This window comes from Bufo gargarizans, chromosome 2 (assembly GCF_014858855.1).
Source record: "Bufo gargarizans isolate SCDJY-AF-19 chromosome 2, ASM1485885v1, whole genome shotgun sequence".
NCBI classification, from domain to species: domain Eukaryota; kingdom Metazoa; phylum Chordata; class Amphibia; order Anura; family Bufonidae; genus Bufo; species Bufo gargarizans.
The window spans coordinates 183,521,038-183,534,314 of NC_058081.1; the positions used below are offsets into that span (position 1 = coordinate 183,521,038).

Consider the following 13,277-nt stretch of genomic DNA (forward strand, 5'->3'; position numbering starts at 1 on the left):
TTCTGAAAGAAATGCAGTTTTTAGAACAGGCAGAGAAATGCAGCGATAAATCCACGTAGACTTAAAATTTCCCTCAAATAGAAGCTCTCCTACAAACAAGCAATAGGAACTGGGAATTTACTTCCACAATAATTAGGGGCCCGAAAATGCAGAAAAATGTATTTCGCCGCACAGCTTGCTGCCCCCACTGACACATCACTCGCTATACTGCTATTCATTTGTTTGAATTGTAAATCTTCACAGCAACTGCATTTTCATTATGGAAATCATGAAGGCTTTGTGGTTCATGAATTAGGCAAAGCTAAGAATCTCATCTAATTGGCTAATCAGACTTTACAGCAGAGCTCTGCCAGCAGCACAAGTCCCAAAGCAAGAGGTCTGCGGCAAAGAATAAGGGCATCTGTCACAGCTAAAAATCAATGTCAAATGTATTCTCATGGGACATCTTATCATTTCTTACTTTTTTTTTTTTTTATCTTTGCTGGAGTTCAAATCCTCAGTATTACAAATGAATATGTGTGAGACAGAAAAGAGCTGCAGGTGGTGTAAGATTTGTGGGAAAAGGTGGTCACCATAAGCAGAATAGCATTAAATCTGTAAACCCTTCACTTTGGTCTCCTGGCATATAACCACTAGGCTTCAAACAAGTGGCATAGCCTGAATGGCGACAGACAGTATGGTGCCCCTTTATGACAATATAATTTTTTGCAGTATTTTTGATGAATGCCATGAATTTCAAGCATTTTTTTGTGGTGGTGGTGGTGGGGGGTCATTTAAAAACATTGTAAACCTGTGTTTTTCTGGTGTATTCCAAGTCCTGGAAAAGGGGACGCCAGAAAAAACACTGTCGCCAGAAATGCTGCACTTTCAAAAAAAATCTTCACTGACCAACCACAATGCTACAACGCATATACTTTAATGGGATGTCCAGCTTTTTGGTCACAGTGATGTGTCGCTTAGGAAAAACTTTGCTGCTGTGGCCAGTCATTGGCTACAGTGGCACACATGACTTCCTCCATTCCAGAAGTTGACAAGCAGATAACAGAGTGAAGTGGTGAACCAAAGGAGTTAGAACTAAGTGATAAGGAGCAGGTAAGTATATTTCCCTACACAGGTTAACCAATGTTGGGGGTGACTAAAAAAACTCTTAAAAAGCTGGACAACCTTTCTTAGTGCTTTGACCTAAGAAAAAGAAAAGCCACAAAAATACTACAAGACACTGTTGCAATCTACTGTAGCGACAAATAATAGAACAATATGGGCCCTTACATTTCTATGTATATTGTATTAAAGCTCTGTACAACACGGGTGCAGAATATGGCCATGGGCATGCGGCCTTAAACAGGCACTGTTGTTTCATCAAACTTTGCATAAATCAATAGTACAGGCAAATATAAGAAATGTGTTCTATGTGCAAATACCCCAAAAAATGATTCTTTCTCTCCTTATGAGTCAATTCTTTTCCATTATGCTGCCTCCTGAAGTGATCATTCACCTACAGTTCACAGCTAAAATGTGAGAGATATCAGCTCTCTGAGAGATTAGGTTGTGTGCTCTCTATAAAAGTCTATGGAGGAGAGAAGAGGAGAAGTAAGTTTCTGGAGACAAACAGGGGCAAAGACACATTGTGATGCTGCTGTTAGCTCTGGCACGAGTTTGAACGGAGATTTACATGGTAACCACTATTAGTAAAATATAACCAGGTACAGTGTATGAGTGCTGCCAGCATTGCTGTAGAGGTTAAAGGGGTGAGGGGGTTCATACTGTAAGTGCTCAGACCATACGCCGCACACCGCGTCAAATTGGTCTGCATTGCTGTCCCCCCAGAAAGAAGCCTCTTCTAAAAATGATGCACAAGTAAGCCCGCAAACAGTTTGCTGAAGACAAGCAGACTAAGGACATGGATTATTGGAACTATGTCATGTGGTATGATGAAACCAAGATAAACTTAATTGGTTCAGATGGTGTCAAGCGTGTGTGGTGGCAACCAGGTGAGGAGTAGAAAGACAATTGTGTCTTGCCTACAGTCAAATATGGTGGTGGGAGTGTCATGGTTTGGGGCTGCATGAGTGCTGCCGGCTGTGGGGAGCTACAGTTCATTGAGGAAACCATGAATGCCAACATGTATTGTGACATAATGAAGCAGAGCACGATTCCCTCCCTTTGGAAACTGGGCCATAGGGCAGTATTCCAACAGGATAATGACCCCAAACACACATACAAGACAACTACTGACTTGCTAAAGAAATTGAAGGTAAAGGTGCTGGACTGGCCAAGTATGTGTCCAGACCTAAACCCTATTGAGAACCTGTGAGGCATCCTTAAACGGAAGGTGGTGAACTCCATGCCCAAGAACATTAAGGCAGTGCTGGAAAATAAAGAAGGCCACACAAAATATTTACACTTTGGGCACAATATGGCCATTTTCACTTAGGGTTGTACTCACTTTTGTAACCAGCGGTTTAGACCTTAATGGCTCTGTGTTAAGTTGCTGAAATGTGAGTTGTGTACTCACGTTAGTTAGATACTATATTAGACCTAAATTACCTACTGTAAATAATACCAGTGCTGTTCGCAGAGGAAGCCTATATACCACCTGTAGGTGAGAGCTACAGAGTGGTAAAACTAGGGACTGCACTTATCAGTTAGATCTGGAGCCTAGGATCCATATTATAAGTATACTGTCCCAGTCCACTGATCAGCCTTTTTTAAACATAATGATTAAACTTTATTTCTTTCATATTCACTGCTGCCTGATATAGGACGGCGTGGTGCAGTTGTATGTGTATCTTGACTACTCCCCAGAGACAAGGCACAATCTGTGCAAGTCTTGCTGAAGTGGCTGTACATTTGACTCACTTTTTCAGTGGTCAGACTCAGCCCGCTCTATTCAATTGTGAAAGCCAAGAGTGCAAGAAATGCCTGTGTATGAGTTTCAGATACAGACTGTGCATTCATACAGTCACAGCACTTGAAAAGAGCTGGCCAAGGATGAGGTTTAATTTTAAGATAAATTTAGTGCATCCTTGAACGTTTGTCTACAGCTGCTACTTTACCCCCTACTGGATTAAGACTAGCATTTTTTGGGGACTTTTTACAAAAATAGCAGTTGACAATCATGGCATGCACCTAATTAACATAACTAAGCCCACCCTATCATCATCTTTGCAAAAGTGGCAACAGTGACATAAAATTGCTAAATAGACACAAAATGTTATGCCAAGTACTGTGCACCAAAACTTTAAACCAAAATCCAGGAGCATAGTGCATTATAAATTCCTCCCTATATACATTATGTGGGCAAAAGTATTGGGGCACATCTCTTAATCATTTAATTCAGGTAAATTCAAGTATCTAACTATGCAGTCTGCCTTTACAAACATTTAAGAAAAAAAATGGATCATTCTAAAGAGCTCAAAGAATTCTAGCATGGCACACCACCTATTGTTAAAAATGGTATTATTGCGAAGTGTAATCATTTAGGAATTATAGCAGCTATAAAGTGAAAGGAAATCTTAATGATTTAGCATACCAAGACATTTTGGAGAATTGTAAGGACATCCATAATTAAGTACTGATAGGCTCTGTCTTTCTATATTCTTTGTAATGATATTCCTTGTAATGTAGTGAGTTAGGGATAGTTAGATAGAAGTCTGCATTCCTAAGTAGTGTTGAGCGAACTTGTGTTTTAAGTTCGGCGTCTAAAGTTCGAGTTCAGGTTATCAAAGTATCCCGTTATGGATTCTAAATTCCATTATGGTCCGTGGTAGCGGAATCCATAACGGGATACTTCGATAACCCGAACCCGAACTTTAGACGCCAAACTTAAAACACAAGTTCGCTCAACACTATTTCTAAGTGATTATCTTAGAGACATGCGTACTGCATATTGGACAAGATATACACCTTGTGCACAACGACAAGTAATTAGAACTCTACCGAGAACATCATCCAGGGATGATGTTGTAGGGTTAGAATCTCCCTATTGTATTACCATGGGGTGTCAGCCATGTGCCTTGACATGGCGACAGGTCAGTGATTGTTATTTACTTTTACTACTCTGTATGTGATTTGTCGGTTTTATATCACACTAGCAGAAGGACCCAGCTTTGCACGGGTATATTTCATCTATTTCATTTAATGTTTGTGTGTGTTGTTAAAAGATATCGACAGTATCCACTATAACAATGACATCTACAATACCCTGCCCCCTTAACAGTGACCTCCACAGCGGCTGCCCCTTTTTAAGTGACCTCCACAGTACCCCGTCTCGTTAACAGTGATTTCCACAATAACCCGCCCCTTTAACAGTGACCTCCACAGATCTATATTCACTTAAAATGTGACCTCCACAACACCCCGCCCCTTAACAGTGACCTCTACAGCACCTCGCCCTTTAACACTGATCTCCATAGCGGACCGACCCCTTAACTGTGACCTCCACTGTTCCCCGACCCCTTAACAGAGACCTCCGCAAACCCTGCTAACAGAGTTATCAAAAAGCAGGGTTTTTTATTTTTTATCACATTTAGTAATATATTTATTCACTTAGCCTGCTTAAGCCTATTAACTCTCAAATTCGTTTAATTTATATTGAGATAATTCAGTGATTGCTATTTACTTTTACTACTCTGGATGTGATTTGTCTGTTTTATTTATTTTTATCATATTTAGTAAATATATGTATTCACTTAGCCTGCTTAAGTCTATTTATTCTCAAATCGTCAAATTCATTTTAAAACAAATTGTATTCTTCTAACCCTATGGGTACAGTTTGGAGAAGGCCCTTTTTGTGTTCCAGCATGACTGAGCCCCAATGCACAAAGCATGTTACATAAGGTATAAAAGCCCTGACTGGCCCACACAGAATTCCGATTTCCCAACATTGTCCAACATCAGAGTCTGACCTCATAAAGGCTCTTATGGATTAATGGGCAAACATTCACACAGCCACAGTCCAAAATCTTGTAGAATGCCTTCCTGAAATTGTAGAAGCTGTTTTAGCTATAAGGGGGACCAACTCCATATTTTGAATAGCATGCCATAAAAGTTCCCGTAGTCATCTCAAAACTTTTGTCCATATAGGGTATATTCTGTTTTGAATTACAATCCATTGTAAGAGACCTTTTCCGTGTATAAAGCTATGACATAATTTAAATTCATAGCACCACAGCATTGAGAAGTTAATTATCTATATTATACTGTTGAATTGATCTGAAAATATCAAACCATAGTAAAGATTCCAAAATCATAGCTTGACTTTTACATCTAAAAAAGTGTATTTAATTTGCTCCATGAAAATCTTCATGGACAATTTTACTTCAGCTTGAGCTCAACATGATTTCTATAATGTATGGCGGTTCATTAGCATCTTCATTTTCATAGTCTCTATATCTGCATTTCAAATGTGCTCTGGAATTAGTAGATTATGGTTGCATATCACAGTTAACTCGGGTTAATTTATCATCACTCATTCCACAATATAAGACTGATACAGATACTCTGAATCCTCTAATTTACTCCTACTTCAAATATCTAATCTTATAGCCATCTTAAAAGAAAACTTCATTGTTGACACATCTTGTGAAATTATGTCTTATACTCTACCGACAACAGCTAAATGGATAATTATGCTGGTTACTCTCACCACACAGCAGTACATTCACATTTATATAGTTACAGTTAAGCTGCTTGGTCACATGTCTGACATCAAAGTGCACAACACTGCTGTTTCCAATGGCAACTAGCAGACCACAGAAAGCAGCCATAAACAGTGCAAGGGTAGACTCCCAGATACTGGATTTGCTACAGAAAATTTCCACATAAAATCCAGAGAAAGCCAAAAGGAAATCTGCATGACAAATCCACATAAAAATGTCCAGATTTGGGTTTAGATTTTTTGCAGACTTCCCTGCAGAAAAGTCAAATATCTAAAACTGTTACACCGCGGTGTGGGAGTCAGAGCAGAGCTGACTGGTATGAATTTCTTCTCCTTTTCCTGGGGCAGTAAATTCTTTATTACTGTATTTTCTCCCACTTATTATAATCTTACTGTTTGTATACATTATTTTTACTTTGTCTCTTTTTACATCTGTTTTTGAAACCATGGCACTATTTTTTGTGTATAAAATATTCATGCAATTGCGTCATTAAAACCCCACAGATGCCGCGTTCATCTCTGATCATGGCCTCTGATCTCCAAGCAAGATGGCTGCAACAGCCTCTTTGCGATCAAATTAATGAGATTGTATGATTTGCTTTTATTTGTACCGTCATTACAGGGCAAATCTTTTTGTTACCACGAAGCATGAGGAAATTCAGCTTCATGGCTAATAACATTTTTCCTGAAATTCGAATCTAAGTGAACTTAGTGAACTTCAATTTGCTGAAAACTAGTCAGCATGGGAGCGCTAGGGGATTGGTATGAATTACTATATTTTAAAAGATTTTCTGCAACTGAAAATTTTGTAGAGACGCAGGTAAAATCAGCAGCTAAATCTAGAACTGAATAAATCAATAATAATATAGGCTGGCTCACAGTATTTTTGCATATAAAAATGTATTAACCCACTAGATATTAAACAAAACTAATTTAGTGTCGACATATCAGCATAAATACATAAATATATATATATATATATATAATGTATAGATATATGTAGTGCGGAGCTCACGCACAGACCTATACAGCTGGAGTACTCCAAACAGATAAATAAGACCTTATGGCTAAAGTATAACTGCAAGAATCATTCGGTTGAACCACTCAAATGTCCATATGATTGTATGCCGATTTACCAGTTGTTGGAACCGGAGAGGTTTAGAGAGTGTCCTTACTGCGGTCTCCTACAAAGAAAGCTCTGTACTCGATTTGTCGATGGTAATTGCACCGCTTCCGATCGATGGCACTCCACTTACTGCTCTTGCGGAGCAGGCTTCCGACCAGTTCTCACAGCATCCCATGTGACCAGCTAGATGGTAATTTGCTGGTTGATGACGTAGGCGCTTGGAGCCGTCGGGTTGACAGAAGCTGATGCAGCTGAGTTTGTAGTTGCTTGGGCCCGTCGGATTAACGGAAGTTGGTACAGAAGAGTTTACTTGGTACTTAATTTAGTTTTGTTCGGCAAAGTTGAATGTATCAACATAGGTTAAACCACCTTGTCGGTAGTTAGCAGATGGAATCGTTTGACGATGGTATAGGACTTCTTCCAATAGTTGAAAAAAGTCCCTTTCTTGCAAGATTATAAAAACCGCACCAATAGCCAGGTCTAATCCACACTAGACGCGTTTCGGAACGAAGTTCCTTCCTCAGTAGGTAAATGTGGAATGCTGAATGAAGACCTACTAGTCATGTCTTTAAATACCCTTTTGGGTTTAGTATAAAATACATACAATTATACTAAACCCAAAAAGGGTATTTAAAGACATGACTAGTAGGTCTTCATTCAGCATTCCACATTTACCTACTGAGGAAGGAACTTCGTTCCGAAATTCGTCTAGTGTGGATTAGACCTGGCTACTGGTGCGGTTTTTATAATCTTGCAAGAAAAGGACTTTTTTCAACTATCGGAAGAAGTCCTATACCATCATCAAACGATTCCATCTGCGAACTCCCGACAAGGTGGTTTAACCTATGTTGATACATTCAACTTTGCCGAACAAAACCAAATTAAGTACCAAGTAAACTGTGCTGTACCAACTTCCGTTAATCCGACGGGCCCAAGCAACTACGAACTCAGCTGCAGCAGCTTCCGTCAACCCGACGGCTCCAAGCGCCTATGTCATCTACCAGCAAATTACCATCTAGCTGGTCACGTGGGACGCTGTGAGAACGGGTCGGAAGCCTGCTCCGCAAGAGGAGTAAGTGGAGCGCCATCGATCGGAAGCGGTGCAATTACCATCGACAAACGGCACCTGAGTACAGAGCTTTCTTTGTAGGAGACCGCAGTAAGGACACTCTCTAAACCTCTCCGGTTCCAACAACTGGTAAATCGGCATACAATCATATGGACATTTGAGTGGTTCAACCGAATGATTCTTGCAGTTACACTTTAGCCATAAGGTCTTATTTATCTGTTTGGAGTACTCCAGCTGTATAGGTCTGTGCGTGAGCTCCGCACTACATATATCTATACATTATATATATATTTATGTATTTATGCTGATATGTCGACACTAAATTAGTTTTGTTTAATATCTAGTGGGTTAATAAATTTTTATATGCAAAAATACTGTGAGCCAGCCTATATTATTATTGATGTATTCGTTTCTTTTCAGCTGGTAACTGAAAGGCTGAGCTCCAGTAGTTTGCTGGTGGAGCCTTTCTTAATATTTATTAGTAGTTTAAATCTAGAACTGGGTTTTATCCCCATTGAACTGAAATCCGATACAGGAAATGACATGCCACATTTTAAAAAAAAGTCACACTGCACTGTGTGGAAATTTTACTCAGCGTGGAAATGAGATTTGTTCAAATCTCAATTGCTTTGCTGCTACTGTAATTCACTAAGGATTTTCTACCCTCAAATCCAAATAGAAAATCTGTATCAATTCTAGCAATAGTGTCAACACATATTGCAATTGTATTAAAAGTTATCCCCAAATACATAGTTATAAAACAGAACAGCCATAACATTATAAAGCTAAAAATACTGTTTTTCATATATTAGAACACAGTTATTTAGAACTGTTAGCGTTGCTCAATGGCCAATTATAAAAATCCCTGGCCTCCATAATTCTTATGTCTTTAAGTAATGTAAAAGTATAGCTTACAAGTTAATTGTAAAGAATAATGTTGCATTATTTAGTTACTACTCAGCATGAAAGAAACTGAGAAAAGAGATACAAATTGGACTTTACAGACTCATTAAAGTCAAAGCACTGTAAACACATACTATTCACATTAGGATTTTTTTATTCATCTGATTCCTCTACAATTGCCATACAATTTGGGAAAACAAAAACTATACAAATTCGGTTTATTCCATTTTCATCTAGATGATTGAAGAGTTTTCTGAGACACTAATATCAATGTTTAATCGATTAACCTCCACCAATCATTGTTTATACAGGCAAGGCAGGCCTAGGTGGCTATTTCTATTGTAGCAGGTCATCTACGGTATTTACAAGAATAGGACAGAATGGGACTAATCTGCCGTACCAGGAACAGGCGCTTGAAGGGGATCAACCACTGTGCATGTGCAAACAAAAAAGGTGTACAACTACAAAGTTAGATCATTGCTCTAAAGGGCTGGATAACCCCTTTTAAGGTTGTTTTCTATATCCTTTGTGAGTTAAGGTGTTTTCACTGATTATTCTTAAATAAATTGTTAGTATAAATTAGGGGATGAGCTTAAGAAGATTAACTGAATATATTACATTATCTTTATGTTAACCTGTCTTGGTATTTTATGTATGTGTAAGTCCCATTAACCACACATCATTGCCACCATAATGCAAGTGAATTTGGCATAATACTATGGGAGTGCAGCCAGATTCGGAATAGGGTTTGTTGGGCCCACCAGAGGAAATTATGCTCAGAGCCCAACCCCCACATCATCAATAAAGTTTAATAGGTTTTGACTCAAATAAACATACCCTAGTGGAGATTTATTGTCCCCCAAGTATTTTTTCTCCTGGACCTTTGGGGCCCACTATGGTATCAGAGCCTGGTACTCTGGTGGGCCAGTCTGACACTGAGAGCAGCAGCAAGTGGTTAAGCCAGTCCCACATGCAGTCACATGACAAAGCTTCTGGTGTTTATCTCTTTGTGTTACCTTCCATACAATGAACGTATGGTTATCAACCCTCTCTCACTCCCCTTTCCTTGATGTATGGGACCATCATACATCACATGCCTCTTATCTCCACTGCTTACTGGCTCCTCTTTGTCTCTGAAGAGAACAGATGTCTCATGCTGGGCAAAATGGTCTCTTAGTATCAGAACTTTGTTGTGTGTGAAAGGATAAAAATATCATCTGAATTATAGTCCTTTACATGGTAATTCTGCCCACAATAAGACCTAGCATCAAAATAAAGGTGCAGCACAAAGCTGTATAACATAGCAAAAATGAAAAATAACTACTTATGAACTATGGTAGTATCACCATCAGATTGTCCTGATGAAGGGGACGCTCCATCCCAGAAACGTGCTGACCGTTTATTATATTTAAAAATAAAAATAAAGAACATTTAAAAAACATTGCTTCTCCATCCATATTCTTTTCTTCACATTATCTACAGTATCACCAGGTGAACATTTAGCACTCCTTTAAACAATTTTCTATATTTTTAGGGGTTAAATAGTTCTAGCTTCATTACAACAAAATAACAACTGATGACCTATCCTCGTGATAGGTCATCAGTATCTGATCAGTGGGGGGTGAGAAAATTCTATATTTCTAAATTTTTGGGAAAAACATAAGCCCATAAAGTCTCAGTGCCATATTTTGAGACTTTTTTAAAACCAGAATTTTGAAGTGCAGGCCTAGATAAATTCCTCCATAGTCTTTCTGTTGCTGTGAGCTACTGTAATTCAGTTTTATTCCACTATAAAACATGAGGAGGGTACAATATACAATAAGTATTGTATATTGTGTTTTTACATTTAAAAGAGTTCATCCAGTTGGAGATAATCAGGAGCTGGAGACGCCAGAGTAATAACTTGCACTTAGGCCACTGACATGTCACTTGGCTGGTACTACGTAAGGGGTCCTGTACAAGGACATTCTTTGCCTGTTAATGGGGACACTCTTTTTGGTAACAATACCATTACACTGTATTTGAAATAAAATGTGTTATACTCTTTATTGTCGTATGCACCATTTAGGGAGAGATGGCAATAAAATAGCTATATCTTCTTCCTGGAGTATAAAATTTGGAATTAAATTACATATAGAATTCTCTCATTACTTTGACGCTGCACAATCCACTTTTGGTTCCTGCATAAGCTATAGTTCAATTGTATGTGCACGGTCTATTATTCTTCGTTATGGTGGATGGAGAAAGAAACGATTTTATGCACTAGCCTAATAGAAATCATAAGCAGTCAAGCAAACGTCTAGGTGTTCGGAATCTCCTTCAAAGTACACAAGATGGGGGATATTTATATGTATGTCAACCATGTTCTCACAGTAAGGTCAGGGCTGAAATGCAGGACAGTTGAATTTACCTTTCTGATACCGGCTGTTTTATGACAATGCTGCATGTGCTAGAAAGGTTCTGGGGGAATTATGTTCTGGTAACATCTGCCATATTGTCCAACAGACCAGTATACTTATACCACTTTGGTAGAAATACAGCACCATTACTTGAATTTTACCTGTGCAGCCACAGTAAACCTAAAGGAGCCAGTTATCTTTCATTGTATAGTAAGTTCCACACAGCTAAGTAAAACATGGCTATTGTGCTGTTTTAGATTTCCGAGTCATCATACTATATGGGCACTGCCTAAAAGTGGTAAATAGGAAACACATTCTTCCGACAAATAACTAAACTGTAACGACTCATCAATGAAAAATCTGTATGCTATAAAAGTAGTTACAAATGATTCCATTTACAATTTTGTAATACCAACTTGAAACATATAGGGTAGATTCATCAATCGTTATTCGGCAGAAAATTGGAGTACTAATGCTACAAAAGTTGGCAAAAGCTTCATTTGCGACTCTTGCCATTTTTTCCGCTGCTCACACCATATTTAAAAGGTGTACATGGCTTCCCATGGCCTAATATATTTACTACTGTATAATATAATAATATAATATTAATAATATAATTATAGCACCAATCAACACCAGCTCTTTGCTGGCATGGAATTTATTTTCTGGTGCATGGACAGGCAAAGATAGGTCAAATGTATTAAAAGGCCTGTGCCTCTAAATAAATTTGTCACATGTTACTGCTGAGCAGTTAGGACTATGACCGGTATACAAAATGCTGATCTTACAAAGTTTTCTCTACCAAATATTATTAATCACTGGTAGTTTTTTTTTTTTATTATTCATTTTTATATTTTTATATATATGAAAGCCATCAAACAACAATATCCTTTCTGATTCACTCAGATTAGGAATTTATACAATCAAATATAATATACATATAAAACAATCCACCTTCCTTCCCAGGTAATTGTATTATTTCCTTTCTAATTCTCCCCTTCCTACCAAATAAACCCTCTAGTTATTTCATCTAGTGCCTTAAATACACTCTTAGATATCATCATAGGTGAATTTTGAACAATATAGAGAATTTGGGGCAGAAAGATCATCTTCGACAAATTAACCCGTCTCATCATAGACATCAGAATCCTATGCCATATATTAGTCTTCCACCTGAATCTACTCACCAAAGGAAGAACATTTAACTCAATATACCTATTTACTTCTGCTCTGATATAAACCCACAAATATTAGATACTATCTTCTTTCCCTATTACAGTGTTTATCCTCCTCTGATCATCTCCCAAAGTCATTATAAGTGATTTACCCCAATTTATCTTTAAACCTGAAAAATATCCAGTCATTATAAGTGATTTACCCCAATTTATCTTTAAACCTGAAAACTATCCAAACGTGTCCCAAACTTCATCACTTCCTCTACTCCAGTATCCAAATCACCAAGAAACAATAAAACATCATCCGCATATAGTGCAATTTTTTCTTCAATATGCCGGTATACAAAATGCTGATCTTTCTAAATTTCCTCTACCAAATATTATCAATCACTGGTATTTAATAGCACCAAACACAGTCAGTTTACCTCTAGAGTGTAGAGATGCAAATTCAATGTTATATATACACAGACACCTTTACAGCGACAAAGTAAAGTGAACTTAAGTGTTCACAGTCAAAAACCCACCATTGCTGTCTTCAAGGCTGTTCTGGGATGTTAAGTGAGGAGAAGATGGAGGCTGCTGGGAGAACGAAGTGCTCACATCACTTTCTTGGGTGTTTGTACTGCTGTTCAGCTGTCCAACTGGTGGAGGCCAAGGAAGATCTTTGATTACTTTAATCTCAACTGATAGCCACATCAATGGGAGAAGAGACATGAAGACCGGTAGAAAGACAAAGAGAGGACAAAGACAGATAAAGATTGAGAATAGGTAAAGTGAGTCCCAATCACAAGACATACTAAAAAACTCTACATACAGAATTTATGGAGACAAAAAGGGTGGAAACAGAAGACTTCTTTCACACCATACTTAATTTATATTTTTTATTTAATTTCAATATCTATATTTAAACAAGTTTTCACACTGGCCACTATAGGCTATAATACAC

General features: G+C 38.1%; 1 protein-coding gene across 2 annotated transcripts in view; it reads right to left on the bottom strand.

Annotated features, from left to right (window-relative positions):
- SHF (Src homology 2 domain containing F) overlaps positions 1–13,277 on the bottom strand; it is a 281,291-nt gene that overhangs the window by 71,397 nt on the left and 196,617 nt on the right. Inside the window, exon 4 of one of the 2 annotated variants that reach the window (XM_044283319.1) lies at positions 12,856–13,014. The exons of the other annotated variant lie outside the window; for it this stretch is intronic. Within the exon in view, the coding sequence (XP_044139254.1) occupies positions 12,856–13,014 (159 nt within the window). The remainder of the gene's footprint in view (positions 1–12,855; positions 13,015–13,277) is intronic. 2 annotated transcript variants of the gene reach the window in all.